We start from the raw sequence: 20838 nt of genomic DNA on the forward strand, positions 1-20838 counted from the left end.
TAGTTTTGGAAATTTTGATATTTGGGTCATATATGACCCATCAGGCTCGAAAGGGTTAACCGAAATTAAACGAAATTAAAATTTACATTAATTTTTAAACTTTCTGCATGTTAAAATTTTCACCAAATCAATTATTACTTTTATTTTGACAAAAAAGAAAAAACGTTAAAGCGAATTTCAAAATTGTCTCTATCTTGCAGCTAAGAACGTAACAAAATTTAATGCGTGCTTTGATTTTTCAAAATTAATTTTCATCGGATTTTCAATAAAACGGAAATGTATTTTGAATAAATAATATATATTAATATTTAAAATAAAAATTTACTTTGAATTTTAATAAGCTCCTTCAATATTTTGGCAAAAATACAAAAATTTAAGATGTAATGAATACAACAGAATTGTTTTCACCATTTTTTTATTTTTTAGGACGGTAAAAATACGTTTTGAAGTATTGTTACCAGACACATTTTGGAACGCTTATTTAGTTAAATTAAAAAAAAAATCAAATTATTCGCTCTACAGCTTTGCCTTGGCGTTCTCGATTGTGAGATTCCTACTCGAAACTAGGTGTCCGAAGGCTTGATTGTTGAGGCAATTGCAAACCTCTTTTCACACCTTAGTTTCCATCCACCCCGGGATTCGAACTGACGAACTTTGGATTGTGAGTCCAACTGCCTACCAGCGACTCCACCGAGGCAGGACCCAGGGAGACGACTCCTACACCTGGACTGAGCTAACGACCTAACCTCTAGGCTAGATCGGGACCAACATTTACTTCCCTGTCCGACGGAAGGCGTGATCAGACAAATCTCGTCTCAAAATTTGCCACCGGGACCTTCTGGGATCGAGCCCAGGCCGACTGAGTGAGAGGCAATCACGCTTACCCCTACACCACGGTCCCGGCAGTTAAATTATTTTAGTTAAATAATTTTTTGACTGTTTAAATGATGTAAAATATACTTTTTTATGTTTTTTTAATATCTTTTGGCAGTATCACCAATTTTAGTTTTAGCATATCTTGCATCAGCAGTTTTTTTTAGATAAATGGTAAATCATTTGATTATTTTGTTTTTTCCCTCTAAACCCCAATCAGAGCCAAAGAACAAAACTGAAAAAAAATATTTTGCCTTTGCAAATTTTTAAAAGTTAGTTCCCGCGTTGCTAGTTAACGTCAATAACGGGACAAAAACACTCAAAAGTAAAATGTTTTAAAGAAAAAGAGAACTCAAAATTATTTTATAATTTCTCTTATATCAAATATTCAGCCAAATTCATAGCCTTTAATCGGTAAATTTGGAATTGTAAACCACCTGCCAAAATAAAAAAAAAACTCTACTACTAAATTTAGATTATCCGAAAGTTCCGGGAGTTTTGAGTACACCGACCGTACCGCACTTCGGTAAAATTTTATCGAAATCAGTACAAATCTAACTCTACATTTTAAGTTGATTTCAGTTGATTTCAGTTAACTTGCCCTACTATCCAATTTGAATGTTTTTAAAGAAAATATTTCAATTTTCAATCACAGTATTAATTTGTGTTTATTTCCGTTAATTTTTGTATGTTATGCTGTCTTGTTAATCGAACTTGTCATATCAATAATTTTATAGATGCATTTAAAAATACAAAGAGACATACTTTTACCAAAAAAAAAAAAAATTTATGCTGTATTTAAAGACAAGCAAAAGGTCATTCTCTGTTCCATTCCAAGAAATTCCTGCAACCACTTTCAAAAGCATAAATTCAAACATTGTGAATTTATGCTTACAACGCTTTCAAGCGTCACCATGTCGTGTCACTTCTGCAGCTCTAAACTAAATTACTGCTGACGGTGAATTATTCCAGCGACGAGAGAGACGGAGTGTTTGTGTTTGCCTGATGCAGAACCCTTGATAACATGTGTGTGTGTGTGTGTTTGCCCAATGTCCGATGACGACATCTTTTGGCACATGGCCCAGCCCCAAGTAAATGTTTTGAGGGTCTAAGGGTGGATCAATTTTAACAAAACTTTTTTTTTGAGTTTGGCGTTTTTAATTAAATTTGTATGAATAGCTTTCAAAATTCTGATTAAAATATTCTTTATTGTTATTTTTTTTTTCAATAATTTAATAAAACAAATCCAACCTTATTTCCATAAAAAATATTTTCGCCGAAACACAAGTGATGCGCTGCGCAACTTTTGTATCTCATCGACAATAATGACCGTCGAACTGGGGTGCGCCCCATTTCTCCAACTTGTGGACCCAAAGAAAGGGGCTTTCAAGCATAATTTCCCCCGGAATGCCCCAACCCTGAGCAAACAGAGTTGTACAAAGAGAGCTTCGGGGACTATTTTTGGGCGTCCCCGGCTACGGTACTTGAAATTGATATTTTCCGGCCAGCGACAAGCTTTCCGCCGGAAGTGGTCCTTCAACCGGAGGGTGGAAAATGAAATTGGAAGTGGGGTGGCATGGGGTGAGGTGTGACACGACACGCGTTGTTGCGCGGTCCACGGTTGTAACAGCAAATGTTAAACAACTTCAGAACGGTGCGAAGGTGCTTGTAGGGGCTTCAAAGGGTCGCTGCAAAACGGTCAGATGTTTTGATAAGAAAATTATCACGATAATTACGGAGCGAAATTTCAAAGGGGTGCGATTTGAATAAATTAATCCTGGGTGTGTTTTTCTTAGGAAAAAATCATAAAGCCGTTTAAGAAAACAAATATGATATTTTAAAGAGCAGAATGTTAATAAAATCATAATAAGCATCAATTCAACTCACCTGGATCATAACTTCCGTCCGACGCCATAACTGCTGCGGTCATTATCTATTGCAACTACGTTGATTCAGCACTCCTTCGGTCCACTTTTTCTGTACCGCGTTTTTTCTGATATTTTCTTCGAATGTTTTCACTTTATATGTGCACGCTGAAGCATTTGATTATTTTCTCATTTTGTCGATCCTAAACACATGGGAGAAGAAAAAGCGAAAAATCACCATTAATTTAATTTTATTTTTTTCTCGTTCATTTCCCAATCCCTCCTCAGTCCGAAAGAGAACATTATTGGCAGCTTTTCCTTTTTGCTTTTATAGGATTTTCCTCACAACAAAGATTGCGGCTCGTCTGATTTTGATCGGCACTAATCAGTTTTTTTCATCTTTTCGAGTATTTCAATTTCGAGATGATTTATTTGCTCACAATAAATGTATCGTCGGAACACACTTTCCAATTAACACAACTCAGCGAACTTCCGGTTCCCCACTCCCGTCATGTTTCCGTTAATTGCGAAATCGTTGTTCGATTGCTTATTTATTCATCGGGGAGCGCATCTGTTCCAATGAAAAACGCGATTTTCCAATCGCGCAAACCTTCCCGTTTGCAAAATTAATTAATGTGCCCAGAGGGCCACTTTTCTTCGTTAACTGAGCGAGGATTTATGTCACCCGGTGGCGCTTACGTCAATTCGCACGGTGGTCAAAGCGGAAACACTTTTTTTTCGGTTGGTTATATTTTCCTGTTATATTTTCCAATTAGGATCAAATGTCAAAGCCGTAGTTTTTCCCAGGCGCCAAGGAAGAAGAACATCTCTCACCACTATTAATATTACCGAGTTTTCTTTTTTCGGGGAGAAAAATGCCGTCGGTCAGACACGGCCACACCACACGTTCAACACTGACGAGCTCGACGTAGTTTAGAAAGATGAAATTTTATTCCCGACAGACGAAATGTGGGCAGGTCATTACGCCTAGAAGAGTCCGTCACGTTGGTTTTTTCTTTTAGTGTTTACGGTGTTTTGGTAGACGACGATAGACGGTTTCTGGTACTAATACTGAAGCAGTTGTAGAAGATTTTGTTTTATCAAACATGTTGACAAACTAAATATTTATCAATTTTATTTTAAAATTTAAATTATTTGTTTTTGAGCTTTTCACATTTTATCTTATACAGAGAAAATTTTATAAATTGGAAAGGTTGAAAATTTTATTGGTTGAAAATTACCTCTTTTTGAGTAATTTAACCTTCTACTGCTAACATTACTTTTCATAAGTTTTTATTTTTCCCTTATTTTGGAGGTCATTATGAACAACTTTTGTTCTACGAAAATTTTTATTTTGAATTTTAATTTGCATTTATCTTGTTTAGTTTATGTTTGTTTTTGGTAGTATTTGGCCTATTCCACACAGTTAAAAAAAATCATGGTAATATAACATATGGGAATGGGTATATTTTTATTCTACCTTTCCAAATTACGACTTCCAAATTTACATTATTTATTACTGTGTAATACCTCCTATCATTACATTTTGCCTTCCTTATTTTCTCATATTTTTACAGTAATTTTTTAAATTTTGTGCTTGTTTTTCACATTGTTTGCTTTAGAATGTCACCATTAACAATTAAATTGTAAAAAAATGCATAGTCTGAGACACTACAAAAATTAATGCATGCTTCTTTTTACATCAAATATAGGAAATGTTAGTAAAAAACACAGCCAAAGTTGACCTTGGGGGTACATAACATTTTTGAAAACAATTGCAAAGTCACATAAAACAACAAAAAAAATTAGTTCTTCTTTCCAATGCTTTTAAAAGATCAAAAATTGGTTGCAAAAATGGTTTTTGGCGATTTTTTAGATCGTAGCCCGTCTAGAGGCGGGGTTGGGTTGTAGATGGTTAACCTAAAAATGTTTAAAAATGTGAACCTGATAAAAGTCTTCAAAACTGATACAAATTCACCAGTTCCTGATGTAATATAAAAAAAAATGTACACAAAAACTATCTCCATTCCCTAACGAATAATATTTTTTTGAGTACTTTTTATTATTGTATTTTTTAAACGAATATGGACAAACAGCAATTCTCCCCGAATTCTTAAATAGAATTTTATTCAACGTTTTCATGATTAATAATGAGGAAATATTTTTTTTTCGAAAAGATGGAAATTTCTTACGTTTTTGAAATTTAAAATCTGGCTAATGGATATCGAGCTATAATCTTTTTTGATAAATAAGATTGATTTTATCAATTTGTATTCTTTGCTAAGCTGTATCTAAATAAATAAATGTTCGATTTTGAATTACTGAATTTATACAAAAAAATCTGCAATTAAAAAAGAAATATTTTCAGAAATGCACAGAGATGAGCAATATTTCAAAAATTTAAAAATACAGTCCAGACTCGATTATCCAAAACTTTGATTAACCAAAGTTTGATTAGCCGGAGATTTGAATGGGACTTTTCGTATTTTTTGATTTTCTTACTTTTCAAATAAGAGAAATTTTGTTGGATTTTATGGATCGTGCAACGACATCAAGATCACAAACATCGAATTATGCTTGTGGCTTGCGTTACTTTTAAAGCTAAAACACAAGCCCAAAATCGGCTTGTCGGATACTAGTAACTTTTGCATTACTTGCATGCAAGTTAACGAAAGATCAAAAATTAAAAATGCATTTTAAACAAAGCAGCGAACGGAGGTCAAGAACAATTTTCAAAATGGACTTTAACTTGATACTGCACAATAATTCAAGCATACTTTATCAGAAGGTCTTATTTTAGTTTGAAAAAAGCGAAATAGAATTCAAGAACATTTTAAAAATTTATTAATTTCAAAAATAAAGAAATTTTAATGAATAAGTAATATATATGAAATATCTGAAATTTAAGAATATTTAGAGTTCATGAAATTTAAGAAATTGGAATAATTTAGTAAAATTTGATAAATTAAAAAAAAATCATAAATTTTTGATCGTAAGCAGCGATACAAATAAAAAAAATCAAATTGATTAAATTAAAAAAAAAAACAAGAAACTTGAATAATTTATTAAATTTAAAGAATGATGAAATATACGCAATAAAAGAAAATATAAAAAAAAACATAAAATTCAAAAAAAATCCAAAATAAGCTGGAAATATACAAGTAATCTTACAAATTTGAGAATTTAAAAAGTAATTAAAGCATATTTTATAAAGAAGTGGTATTTTTGTTTGCAATTTCAAAAAATTCTAATAATTTAATAAAATTCAAGAAATTCAAATGAAACATAAAATACAAGAATTTAGAAATTTAATAAAAAGCGTTCTTACGAAAGGTCTAATTTTGGTTTGTCAGCAGTGACAAGAATTTATTGGAATTTTACACATTAAAAAAACAAAAAAAAAATCAAGAAATTTGAATAATTAAAAAAATAATTAAAACAGAAGAAATGTAGTAAATTTAAAAAAAATCAAATAAATAAATAAAATTCTGGAAATTTTAAATAGTTTTATAAAATAAAAAAAACTTTAAAAATAATATAAAATATATATAAAAAAGTAATTCAAGCGTTTTTAATCAAAAGAAGTTATTTTTGTTTGCAAGTAGTGACATATGAATGTTTTAGAATATAATCAAAATTTTGATTTTAAAACATAAGTTTCATGAAGTTCGAGAAATAAAACTATTAAACAAAAAAAATATCCATAAATTCATAATGTTGAAATTTATTTAGAAATTTACGAAATTCATGAATTGTTGGAAAATTATGAAATTCAAGAAATCCTAGAAATAGAATTGGATCATCATCAAGAATCTACATAGTTAAATGAAATTCAAGAGTTGAAATTCGTGAAGTGATGGTAAAAATGCAAAATTTCAACACTTTTCGATAAAACCGTTATACCCTTTGTTTAATTTAAGAAAACTATTTATACAAACTTTTCACAATGTATTAGAATACTTATTTAACAAAAATGGAAATGGATGAATTTATGTGTCCAAAGTTTGTGTTCAAGTCTGTATTTTCCATTTTTAGAGTAATTTCTTCGATCAGGGTTGGCACGATGCTTTTATTAGTTTAAACATTTTTTCTTATCATGTTTAATGAAAACTAACTCGATAAAGAGTTATACGAATACAATAGCACGTGCTCGAAATCAGCACAATTGAATGATGTCATGTTCTGATTCCAGCAAATCGAATTTTGCTTTCAAAAATTTTCTCAAAGTTACATTCATTAGGGTAAATTTACAATTTATGGAACAAACTTTACAATAATTTTCAATAAAAACATTCGCTATTGGCGACTTCTTTTTTGTTGGAGAAAAAAAAGTTTATAATTTTCGTACAATCTTCTTTCCTGTATGATAAATGACCAATTTACCCTCTAAAATCCAACCCATTGGCGAAAAGTTTTGTTCGACCAGGACACATACTGGGAGGACACATACAGCACCGTAGTGGCAGTCGTAACTCGTGACTTCCAGCAGCAGCAGCAGCGCGCTTGTCATTTCATGGGTACAATGTTCGAGAATCTATAGCTGTGCGTCCTTAAACTCACGTTAGGGTGATGTTGATTTATTTTTGTGATTTCCAAAGTTTTATGAAGGTTATTTTGAAGACCACCCTTATGAACATTCGGAACATGACAGGAAACTATACATTTCACGATTGCTGTACGTAGTCCTTGTCGTAGTCGCCGACGTCGTTTCTGAGGGACAATAAAAAATTGAACCATTTTACAACAAGACGTTACCGAGCCAGTTATCGTTCTCCCATTGATTTTGAATTTATGATGCTTACAGAGAATCGATTTCGATTTTCGAACGTGACTCGCGTCCGGGCCCCTATTTCCGGCAGTAGTAATTAAATTTTCAACGCAAATCAATATCCGCTGGGCAGGTTAATGGGGCTGAATATTCACGGGGTAATAAAGAAGGCAGCAGCAGGAAGGAAGGATAGAACTTTCCCAAAACTGCCCGCGAGGGAAATGTGAATAATTATAAAAGATGAATTACATAAATTTCATGAAAATTTATAAAATATGAACTTCCAAACATGATTTAACTTCTTGGAAATTGTTGCAGAACCCTTGAAGGTTTTTCTTATTTATTTAATAGCGATTTTCGTGACGGTGAAACCACTTGAAAACAACCGCAAAGGGTCGTTAAGGGTTTGTCCTGCCGTAAATGAAGAGGTTTGGCGTGTATACATTAAAAAACCCGCGAGAGAAGTTTTATTTTGGTTGCTCATAACCAACCAGAACACGCTAAAAATAACTTGCACATTATTCTCGATTTGCTCTCATGCTCGTTTTTCCGCAGCATCATTCGATGGGACCACCACTCTTCGGTGTCTCTTCTTGAGAGGATTGGCGAAAAACATAACAGAGTTGTTTGGCTAGGGTGGTTCTACTGTTTGGTTTGTTTTTAACGCTTCTTACTGTTTCATAACTATGACACTGAAAGCTTTTTTCTATAATAACCATTTTTTGTTTAAAATGAAACGATTTTGAAATTATTTTGTAGAATCACCCTAACAAAAAAGGCATTCTTCTCTTCTTAGAGTCTTCGTTTGTCTTTCATTGGTCACGCGGTTTACCTCTCATTTTTATCGTCATTTTCTCGGAAATTCCTGGTCTTAAGATAGAGAAAGGAAATTCAGAATCAACCAGTGAGAACCACTCTATTGTCGTGTCGGGACTCTAAAATAGCATTTTACTACTTTACGCTACTAGTACTAACGTTATAACGGCTGTTTCGCATATTATGTGTCCTTTTCTCAAAGGGATCTGCCGGAGCCGTCAAGAACAGCCTATATTGTGAGGCAGTTTTTGGGATAATCTGGAGCGTAATTTCATTATATTAGGTCGTTACGAAACTGACAGCGATAATGTGCTATTATTTTGTATTTTTATTAGATAGTTGTACTATTTATGAATATTTTACATGCAACATCACAATCATGTAAAAAAACTTTCATCAAAAAAAAGATTAGGTCAAAATGAGGTTCAGCTACCCTATTTCACAATTTTAAGCTTTAAAGCCAAAAAGACTCTCGCCGTGTCAGCTGTTTGTTGCGTTTCATTTGTAAGAGTGAGAAGGCAAAACGAATGAAACAGACACTAATACTCAGGCTGTGGTTATTTCAGGAAAAACCGCGTCGGATGACAAGGAAAATGTCTACGAAAATACGCATTGTTGGCCAGGTGCGGTTTAACAGACCTTTCGGTACAGTGAAGATGAATCTTGAATGAATAATGAGAGTAAAAAGAATAATTTTAGCGTTTAGACCAAACAAAATGGTTTGGGTTTAATAAATTCCAGCAAATTTTCTCAATTTATTCAAAATTTTATTAAAGTTCAATAAACTCCACACTACCTCAACATCTACCAGCTTTAACAGATCATCCAAAGTGAGAATGGAACCCAACCAAGCCCCTAGCCCAATTCGTCCAGTTCGTTCAATTTATGGGATCCCATCGGGGACCCAACACTCGCGTAAAATTTATGTTCACATCTTCTCTTTGCTTCCAAGCTTAGCCGGCCTGCCTGCCGGCGGCAGGTCGTCTCCAAGGACTAAACCTATTAGGCATTCAATCAATCCATTAATTTGAAATCCTTGACGAGCCTCTCTGGCTTGTGCGCTGCCATCCTGGAAGGTGCGTTTTGCACCGGTATTAGGATGTTAGAAGGCCAGCCTGTGTGCTAAGCCCAAGAGTCCCTAGGAGAATCCATTGTGTAAATAAGTTAATGGCAATCGCATGAGGCTCTCAATCTCAATTTTGAAATACATTTTTCATACCGGGAACGTCCGTCCCTATGGTGAGGATTGATGCTACCGAGGAAAAGATTTTCATTTTCATTTATAGATAACCCGCTCGAGTCCCTCGAGTGGAAATGATGTTGGGTGCACACTGGAATCGAATGACCCTAAATAAATATATAAAAAAACGAATAGACGATACCCAAGTATCACTCATAACTTGTCGACTGTTGAATAATAGTTAGACAGCTGTTTTGGATGAACATACGAGAAAAAATGTCAATGTGAGTTTCATATCAGTTTGTTTCACTACTTGTATAACTGACTTATGTAACTCATGAGATGTGTGCTATACAAGTGTTAAAACACAGTCAACTTCGCTCTTTTCCAACTTTTACACACAACATAGGCAATATGCACTCGCTCCTAACTCCATCCAATTTACTGATTTTTACTATTAAAACAATTTATTTTGGAACACTTTTGATAGAAACTTACTTGCTCACTTCCTATTGAGCTATTTATCACTTTATTTCACTCGAAAACACTTTTTATGAGCTGTAATTGAACGTCAAAATGCTGATATGCCAAGATGCTGTTTCCTCATCTGCAATGTTTTACTCGAAAACAGTTTGTTGAATAAAAACAATATTGCACTGTTTGTTTCACTGCTTATCTAACATTGTCATGTGACGGCATCTTCTAAAAAATGGGCGTGGCCAACCATTCTATAAATAACCTTAGGTTTTCTCGCTTTGTTACACAAATGTTATCGGAGAATAGATTATATAACTGATGCTCAACATACATATTCAACTTGACATTGCGTGTTGTTAGGTGGTGTAAATTTGTACATGAGGAATTTAGAGTTTCAAAAATGTTTATGTATTGAAGATTGCAATAGTTTTGATTGTTGACCGATTCATTTGTGAACATATCGCTGGTAAAAGCTACAAAAATTATCAGCTTATAGAGTTTATGATAGAGAAAACAACAAATCAAAATCATACCGATTTTCAATATTACTCCGTGGTACGGTAATCGAAATGACAGTTGAAACGGTTTGTTATAACAAAGTTATATAGTGGAGTTATAAAAACTGATTTGAAACAAACTTATATAACTTCAATTCCAATGACAGCCTTCGTTGGAATTAAGTTCTTTAGCTAACAAAACAGACAGCAGCCTTCTTATTGACGCTTGGGCCAGCTTGTTTACTATGAAGCCCCGTGGAGAGATGTGGAAGCGCGCCTGGACCTGCCGTGGAGATAACAACAAATCGTCGAAGTCATCGGATCGAATCTTGGGACAGAGGAAGTTCATCAAAAAAGGAAAATTTAAAAGTTCTCCATGCAGGGAATTTCACACTAATCACATGTGCGCCATGATTGTTTTTCTTTTTTTTAAACTCAATTTCGAATTATTTTAAAAGAATCTTGCAGAAACAAGCGTACTTTTTTAATTAGCTTCGTCGTTGACTAAAATTCTAATAAGAAACGTTTGTTTACATGTAAGTTAGTCGACGGTTAGATAGCTGTTTTCAATCTAACTTTCCTTTCCAGTGTGCGCTTTGATTTGACAGCACAGCCGTAAACCACGCCCCTTTTTTTCGTTAAATCTCTTGTTAGATGGCACAGTGTTGTCAAATACATTTGTACAACTTACTCTGATAACTTGCATCTTTTTCTGGCAAGTTATACAACAGAAAAAAGTGCGCTTTTTGCAGTTCACAGGAGTTGTAGAACAAGTTGTGACAACGAGGCGGGTTGGTTATACAACCAGTTAGGAAATACGTTTATCTGACAAAGTGTGCTGCTTGGGTAAGCTTACCAAATAAGTATTTTTAATATTGCCATATTGGCCATCTTGGATTACATATTCCTAGATTCCTACATTACTTAGGAGCATTTTTGGAGTCATATTTCAGCTGAACGAAAAAAAAAAAACAATAATTTATAAATTGATATTCTGAAGTGAAAATTTTACAAAGGCTTCGAATAATCGAATCTTAAAAACTTTCAATAAAGAAAGGACAAAAAGTTTTCCTAATGTTGAGTAAACCTTGAACCTTGAATAACAGTTTTTTTGTTGAATCTTCGATTCACTTGATACACATTACAATTTTATAAAAAAAAATTCTCTTTTTCCTTAAGAACGTGTTATATTTTGATTATTTAAATAGGAAATATTTTTTCAAAAATCAAAAAAATATAAAAAATTGGGAAAGTTACATTTGATTAACCATTCTAGTGAAACGATTGGTCAGCTTTATTTTATTTTAAAGATTTAAATGAATTAAAAAGATAGAAATAATTTAATGCAAAAATATTTTAAATTCTTATTTGTTTATAAATTTCTCAAAACCATTTGAAAATTAACAAATAAGTTATGAACACACAACAAATGATCATCATTTTACTGACATAGTCCCACAAAAATTTACATTTCTTAAATAAACCTCAATCCTTAATTGTTTCAATCGGAAATGAACAATTCATCAACAGGCTTTCAAGAAAAAAAAATTCGGCCTTGCATGACAAATTAAATCAGACTGGAATCTAAACATAAAAATAATTATAAATTCAATCAAATTATTCTTGAGAATTGTTTTTTAACGTTATATATTTATCTTTAATTTAGAAAAAAAAGAAAATATTGACAAGCAAAATTTTAAAAATAATTTTCAGATGCAAAATGGAATCCGCAATCCAAAATTACTTTACAACTATTTTGATAAAATGCAAACATTTTATGTTATAGGCATTTTCATGTTGAATTTAAAGAACAATGATTTTTATTTTATTTTAAATATATTCGAAGTGCTGAGAATTTTTTTCTGAAATATCATGTTGTTTGGACTGCTAGTTGCTAAAATACAGCCTGGAGTTTAAATTTGGTGATAAATAAGTTTTTCTCAGTGTCACCTTGTTTTATATAATTCATAACTCAGTTTATTTCGAAAACTATTGGTTCAATTTTCATTTTTTAAATAGGATCGCTTTGAAATTTGAATTTGATTTGAAAAATAGTAAAATTAAAAATAATCAAGAACTTTGGTGAAATTTTCAAAATTTTCAAACCAATAATTTATATACCAAGTTTATAATAAACACCAAGAAAACCTAATTTTTCAAAAAAATCAATCATAAAAGGGGTCGTATCGCTGTTACCAATCATTTCACAAAGCCGATTTGTTAATTTTTTTGGAAATTTCAACATTAAAAAAAATGTTTTGCCATGGTACACAACTTTCGCGATTTTTTTTACTCCAAAGAAGTTCACATTTTTCGAAAATTTCAACTTGAAAGTGCCTATATTATGAAAACAAGGCTCTTTTTAAACAAATTGTAAAATCATTTTCGAATCGAAATCCAAATTTGTATTTTGAAATATTGTTCAACAGTATTTTCGGTTTTCTTTTCCAAAAATCACTTTTTTATCAAAATTCATATTACTAGTTGTAGATTTTTAACCACCAAGGTTTTGAAAAAAAAAATCACCCAGACCATTTCAAGTCTAATAAAAACAGGATTTTCCCCGGTAAGTTTTATTCGAAACCTGAAACTTTGCTAAAGACACCAAAACGATCAGAAAATTGCTCCTCAAGATACATTTACATGACATTTTCGTATGATTACCTCTCAAATATATATGAAAACTTATTTGGACTAATTGATGATGAAAAATTGTTTTTTTTGGACATAACAAATGAGTATGAAAAGCTTGAGACAAATTAAAAAAGATCCAGAGCATTGCTAAACATTAAGTTCATATAATATTATAATGTCTTGAGGATTCTCTTTTAGAATTTCCTGAGGTAATTAGTAAATTAGATAAATTGAAAATAAAACTTTTTTATTTTCATAAAAACAATAGTTTACTTACTTTTGGAAAATTGTGAAATTAAAGATATGAATTATGTATTAATAATCACTTCCAAAGCATTTAAAGACAGTTGATTGAGGCAAGATTTTTTATTGTTCGCAGTTATCTATCAACATGTTTTGTTAAATTTACTAGTGGATTAACAAAAAAATACTAATACGTAATTTATTAAATACCCATTGTACACCCAAAGTTAAAGACCGAGGGGATCTCGAAAAGAAACATGAGGAAAGTACTATTTTGCGAGAGTATAGACCTCTCGCGTGTTCATTCGTTCATTGAATCAGTATGGACAAGTAAGATCAGTAAGACAAGTATGGCACCGTGCAATATGCCGAAGGTCTTGGGTTCGAGTCTCGGCACCGGTACTTTTTTTTTTTTGATAAATGAACTTTTTTGAAAAATGAACCCATGAGTAATGTACTTTCGGTAATTTCGGGATTTATCCTCTCCGTCCGTACACAGTACCATTTTACTACCGAACCGTGCTCTTTATCCTCTAGTATGCCGATGCCCTGTTCTGGGTGTACCTATGTTAAGGGATAATTTAATATTAATCAGTTTCAATTATGCTTTTCATTGTTCTTCTACAGAAAATCACAAAATTTGACAAAATTCTCTAACAAATCCAATCCACTGTCCAAAGGGGTTATTCTTCCCATCAGAATGCGGAATGAAAATGGAACTCCAGAGCCTGGGTCGACATCGACTTTTCCCCTCTCCCCAGAAGGCAATCGAAAATTGGCTCCTGCAAGTGTAATGTATATGACCCCAAAAGGGTTGACATCGTCCCCACCATCCCTGGAACGCTCCGGCCCTAGCGGCCAAACTGGCACTCGATTTTATGATGAGTTTTGTCCCCGCGGCCACTGCCGCCGCCATTGGCATCGCCGGGGAGTAGGAGGAGTGGCCCCAAAATGTGTGCTTAAATATTGAAGATCATGCTGCTAAAAATACCACGCATAACCTTTCGCCGCGGGAAGGGGTTTTGCCGGTCCACACTATGCGGCCGAAGCCGCTTGTAGAATGCTCGCCTTTGGACGCGACGGGACGATGCAACGGGGGGGATGGACCTTGTGCTTGGAGGGAAATGTTCCGAACGGAGGAATTTTGCTGGGGCAGTTATTTGTCCAGCGATCCTGCGTTGCTATTTTTGGTCGTAATTGCGCTAGCATGTCCTTGGGGAATTTTCGAAATTTAATTATGCTGCCTGATAACCGCTAGAGTGCAAAACTTCAAAGTTTTAACCGTTCGTCGAAATCACTTTCCAAAATATGTTTATCCGTGATGTCACCGGGAATGACTCAGCTAATGTGTGTTCCCCACCCCACCTGTCACCAGTAGTTTGCATACCTTCAGGAGACAAGGACACGTGAAACAATGATCACATTTCCCTCGCCTATAGACAGTCCCGCCAACTACAATGCAAAGCACTTGTCTTGCTCGATGTAGTGCCAGCAGCAGCAGCAGCAGCACTATAAATATAGGCGGGATTTATTGCATCATGACACTCACTCACATTCTCTGTGTGACATGTCGTTGAAGCGCCTCGGGGCGGAAATTAAATTTTCTCTGGTATAAAGTGGTTATGGGGCGAGGCACTTTGTGCACGGGAAACAGGAAAAGGGTGTATGGTTTTCAATTTACATGGACTCTTAACAAGCATTGATTTAGGAACAATTCGATTAATTAGAGTTTGGTTCAAAGATTTGTGGAATAAGCCAATATTATTTTTTATTTTGTAGATATCAGGTTTTATTAAATCAACCCAAGACAAGTTTGAATTAATAAAGAAACTAACTTAATCCACATATGTGGTTGGTGCCTTCCTAACTCTTTACCATCAATGGGTCGATGGGTTTGGACACCAATTTCATCTAGTTTTTCTAAAAATCCGCAATAAAAAAGTACACAAATATCACTTAAGAAGTCAAATTCGAGACAAGGTTGCCAGATCATCAATGTTTTGATCTCATTGGAATAGTTTTTCGATCGGATGATGGATCCGGACATAATTTACATACATTTGAGTGAGATCAGGTTTCAAAAAAGTACATAAATATCCCTTAAGTGACCATAACTTGAGACAGGGTTGCCAGATTCTCAATGTTTTGGACTCATTGGATAGATATTTTGATTACCTAATAAACTATGGGTCGGATAATGGAACTGGTTATAGTTTAAATACATTTAAGTGAGATCCGGCTTCAAATAAAGTATATAAATATCACTTTAGTGGGCCTAACTCGGGACAGTATTGCCAGATCTTCAATGTTTTGGTCTCGTTGGAAAGGTTTTTCGATTACCTACTCAACGGTGGGTCGGATGATGAATCCGGACATAGTTGAAATACATTTAAGTGAGATCCGGTTTCAAAACATAAATATCACTTAAGTGACCACAACTTGAGACAGGGTTGCCAGATCTTCAAATGTGTTGGATTCTTTGGAAAGGGTTTTCGATTACCTACCACGGTGGGTCGGATGACAGCGACCCCTTATCCTTAACCGATTTGGCTCGAAATTGACACAGTTACTTATTATTTCCTAAAGAATCGAGCCGGTGGTATCTCTCTAGATTCTCCAAAAAAAAAAACAATTTTTCATGTCATCCTAGTCCACACTCGATTTTCGAAGTCCTCGGGGTTTCCAACATCACAGAATACTGAGCAGTTTGAGTAGAATTACCAGGACTACTGGCAGTATGTCAAGGATTACTTTTAGTTTCTCAAAATTATTCGGAATTACCAGAAACTACCTAATATGTCACAAAATTAATGAGATTTTCTTGAAAGCGGCATCGGCTGCCGATTCTTAAGTTGCTATGGGGCACGTGTTTGATTCTCGCCTTATCCTTCTGGAGCTTTTCGTGCAATGTTTGTCCCATTTAATATAATATTCAGTATGCAAAGACGATGTGATTATTTATAAAATTACTGCCAAGCTGCCAGCTTATATTTTTAAATAGTCATTTCTAGGCCTTTATTGATAAATTCTGAATCGATATTTTATTTTTTATTCTTAAACAAAATAATTAATGTTAAATATCTGCTTTTTTGATAGAAACATGCTGAAAATTTCAATAAGTTTCTTTGCCTCTTAGCACAAATCAATATTATCAATCAGGATTGTGCCATTTTTTCCGAAAATTATATGAGATGCAGTGAACAAGTGTTTATATCAATATTAAAGAAGGATGCAAACCAGTTATTAAGATTCCATTTAAAATAATCCAACATAAAAAATCGAGACAGGTATGTTAGCCAATTTTTTTCTGTATTCCTGATATAAAATTGATTTATAAATTACTCAAAATAATAAAAAGGAAATATAAATTAAGACGAGGATTTTTTGAAAATTGAAATTTATTGATGGTTTAATGATAATAACGATATTTCAGCTACTTTACTAAATGATTTTGAAGACATTGAAGCTCAACGCAGGACATAAAAACTTTAAATTTGAAAAAAAAATCAGCTTCATGGGATTAAAGTTTAATTCCACTTTTTTTTAAATGGTCTTATATAAGCTGTGAGTTTAAATAAAACTCTAAAATTTTACCATGTCACTTAAAAAAAACAACTAAAAAAAATATTTATTTGGCTGTCCGATGAAAATTTAAAATAATGAACACAATGAACATTTTCAAAGAAATCAGAAGCAACAATTTTAAGTTTAACAAAAAGTGAGGTGTACCCAAGTAACATTTTAGGATTTATCAAAGCTGTCACAACCGCTATAAAACCTATCAGCCAAAACCAACATTAAAACCACTAAGTCGTAACAGCCTCCCCAGAACCCCGATAAACCTCTGTTAAAACCGAAAAGAACCTCCGCAAAAGGTTGTCACGGCCTATTTATAAAACCTACATAGGAGTTCAAGGTTTTACAACTGAATCCTAACAACATCCTCAAAGCCTTGATAAAACCTTTGTTAAAACCTAGTCAGGAGTTAAGGAAAAATGACATTTCATACGTCTTCAAACGTCTTATGCCAAATAGGTTTTATTTTGGCAAAAAATAAGTCTTTGTCTTGCCAAATGATAAAATGGAGATGGTTTGCAAAAATGGCGATGATAAATAATAGATATTGGAGGTATGAAAATAATTTTAAAGCTTATTTCTCGCATTTGGTGGCTCAAATTTAGCTGTGGTTGAAATTTTATTAATAAATGTAAGGGAGATAGAGCCAAAAAATTCAACTCGCTTCATAAAAAATCATTATTTGTAATCATAGTTTTTAATGTTAAAAAATATTTTATTGCAATTCTTTGAAAAAATGTTCAAATTATTTTTAAACATCTATCGCTATATTAATTATATCAGAAATTCAGCATAAATGAGTGTTTTCGTCAAATTTAAATCAAATTTCTCAGTTCGCTATTTTTTCAACCAAGATGGTGGTCAATCATTCAATCAGAACACGCGTTTAGCGCCATATTTATGCACTGCTAATTGGCCGCGTTAAAAGCTTTTTCAGGTGCTTGTGGTTTTATTTAAACTTTTTGCATACCTAATGGCACTTGACAGCTAAAACACCCTTGGTTTTAAAGAAGCATGCGATAAAACCGTTTGGCACGACATTGCCATTGGGTTTTCAAGACTCTCTTAAAACTTTCATAAAACCTTATTGAAAGCCATTTAGCATTTATTATCACAAGGTTTTATGTCCGAGGCATAAAACCCTATTAGAACCTAATAATTAGCGCTTGCTTATTGGTTGCGGTGAATGCCTAAATAAAACTATTAAGCAATCAAAATGCTACCATAAAACCTCAACAAAACTAGGTGGTGGCTATTTGGTTTAAATATGTTACTTGGGTACTTTAAATTTCTTGAATTTGATTATTTTAAGCTAAATTTATATTTAAACATTAACTTTTTTTTTAAAAAGAATCCAATTTTTTTAAATGATAGTATCAGAATCCAGTTCTAATTCTAAAACTATCATGCAAAAGTGTATGTAGCATTAATGTTAAGGTCACCTGGAAGGTTCACATCAAATATTTATTTGACAATTTTAAAATGAAAAAATCTTTGAAAACAATCATGTTGTTTAAATCATTTTTTTTTCTCAAAGTTCAGAAATTTCTTCAACTTTTAAGTGTTTTTTTTTTCCAAAAAGTCAAAATGGCTCTATGTGTCAGCTGGCTGAGAATCAATCAACCTTCTTAAACTCTAAAATATTAAAATCTTATTTTTATTTAGCAAAATATGACAAATCTATCCAACGAGCATCAATTTATTAAAATACGATTGGGAATCGATAGAAATCTTATGAATACATATTTCATAATAAATAGACATCTGAACCCGTTGACACCAATAAAATCATACAAAAAGAAAAAAAAAACACCATTGGTGTTCAAGGATGTAAATAAAATTTAACGAGATTAGTTCTAGTCTAGAAGAAATGATAAAATTTGTTATATTCAGTAAAATTGTAACTTAGGTTGAACTCAAGTTAACGTTATTGGATATTATAATGTAATATATTTTCAGTGAATAAATTGACTAAAAATTTATTCCATTCTTTCCATTAACCTGCGAACCTTCGTCTGGGATGATTCGGGACAATGCAATGATTTTGATCGGTGTTTTGAATTTTTTGGGTGGTTTCAGATAGATTAGATCTAGTGCAACAAATTCTGTACATCCAATTCCAGATTTGATGCTAATAAGTGCTTCAAAAACTATTGTTCCCATTCAGGTAATAGTCCTGATTCTTCAGTTAAAGGTATCTATTATTTAAACAAAACATTCACTCTTTCACAAAAGGTTCAAAAACCATGCTTTTAATGATTTGAATCAAAAATCCATCAGGTTATCTCTGTTGTTGAATTGTAGCCTTTAACCAAGCATATCAATCAAGCATATTTTTATCTAATTATAGTTCATTCATCACCATCCCACCAGAGACAGCTGGAAGGCCCGAGACTTTACGACGTTTTCATTATCCGTCGTCCACCTGACCCGTGATCCCAGCTCCTTCTTTATATATTTTTGGTCACACATCGCAGCAGTGGCCAAAAACCCCTCACGAATCGCGCACTCACGTGAAACCACGAGCACAAAAGGAAAGGCGGAAAAACTGATCAATAAACATTTCCTCTCCTTTTCAAAAACACACACACATCTATAAACACTCATTGAAGGCCCGACTGTTATCAACCCCCCGCAATTGTGTGTATTGGTACTTGCTGCTGGAAAAAGTTTGTCCTTTTTTGCAATTTCCTTCGTCGCCGTCTGTCAAAATGCTGCCAATATTTGAAGTTTTCCTCGGTTCTCTTTCGGAAAATTGTGGTGGGAAAGAGGGTTGAATGACTATTTTTGGTGGAAATCAATTCACCTCGACTGCCAGGAGACTAGTTTTCACCGCACAGAGGGTTAATTTCAGCACTAATTTTCACAGATTTTCACTTTTCCTCTGTTTTTTTTCACGAGCGCTCACACACAAACAGAAACACTTGCTCGACAAGGATTTACACTTCTTTTGACACACAGAGAGTAGAATTTTTTATTTAGCCGCAGGAGAGATGAAAATGAAGAAAATAGAAAAGCGTTTTTCCTCGGCGAATTTTTCTTCAGCACATTTTCACACGCGTGGTTTTCCCCAGTATTTCCTTTATAATTAATATATTATCTCACACCAAAATTTCCCCTGTTCTTTTATTGTGACTGCCACCAAAAAAAATCCTTCTCTTGTTTCACTTGCTTCTCTCCTTCAAATGTCCACCGCCATCGGGGAAGACGAACTCAAACAACACACGAGAAGGCCCGTCCGCAGTCAGTCTGTGACTGAAGGGAAACTCAAACAGGGAAGGAAAAACTGTCTGACGCGTGAGAGCAAGTGAGTGAGCGGTGAGCAGTGCCAGAATGTGAGCGAAAAGAAGAGTGAGCAAAAACGGGAAGCAACCAATCACGCGTGCTTGCCGTGACAGTCAGGTTGGTGTTTTGACAGAACGATGTGATGGGCTAAGGGAGAAGGAGGAGGAAAAGGGAAAGGTTGGTTTTGTGTTTATGCTGCGGTGAGCATGGGTTTTACGGGGAGGGAAGATGTTGACGGGGTTATGTTGTGGTGCGGTGAGCTGGTAGTAGTGAGATGGATGATTTGCGCCTGCGCGTAGAGGATGTTTGCGTGCGCGACCGGTAGATGGTGTGTAGATTGTAGAAATATCAGCGCCGTAGAAGGGATTGTGGTGAGTGATGGAAGCATTATTTGAACGACCCTCATTATTCGATTTTAAACGTCTTCAAATCACAAGAGTAATCCAAACCTGATTTGAATTTCTTCAAATTGCAAAACAATCCGAAAAGATTTATTTTTAAATACAAGGAAGATTGATATGAGCACAAACAAACAGACGTAAATTTTATTTCAAATCCATCAGTCAACAATTTAACTGTTAGCCGGCTTTAGTGAGAAATGGTCAATGACTTTTTGATTTACGT

At 33.7% G+C, this 20838-nt stretch overlaps 1 protein-coding gene across 4 annotated transcripts in view; it reads right to left on the reverse strand.

The window, feature by feature from the left end:
* Window positions 1–19993, reverse strand: part of LOC120425335 (MAGUK p55 subfamily member 7) — a 47871-nt gene extending 27878 nt beyond the window's left edge. For 2 of the 4 annotated variants that reach the window (XM_039589822.2, XM_039589820.2), the window contains exons 1-2: window positions 19736–19993; window positions 2761–2941 (exon numbers count right to left, since the gene is read on the reverse strand). In XM_039589822.2, the coding sequence (XP_039445756.1) occupies window positions 2761–2803 (43 nt within the window). In that variant the 5' untranslated portion in view covers window positions 2804–2941; window positions 19736–19993. The remainder of the gene's footprint in view (window positions 1–2760; window positions 2942–19735) is intronic. The other 2 variants (XM_039589825.2, XM_039589826.2) reach the window with 2 other exon arrangements.
* Window positions 19994–20838: the final 845 nt, after the last annotated feature.

Source organism: Culex pipiens, chromosome 2 (assembly GCF_016801865.2).
Source record: "Culex pipiens pallens isolate TS chromosome 2, TS_CPP_V2, whole genome shotgun sequence".
NCBI classification, from domain to species: domain Eukaryota; kingdom Metazoa; phylum Arthropoda; class Insecta; order Diptera; family Culicidae; genus Culex; species Culex pipiens.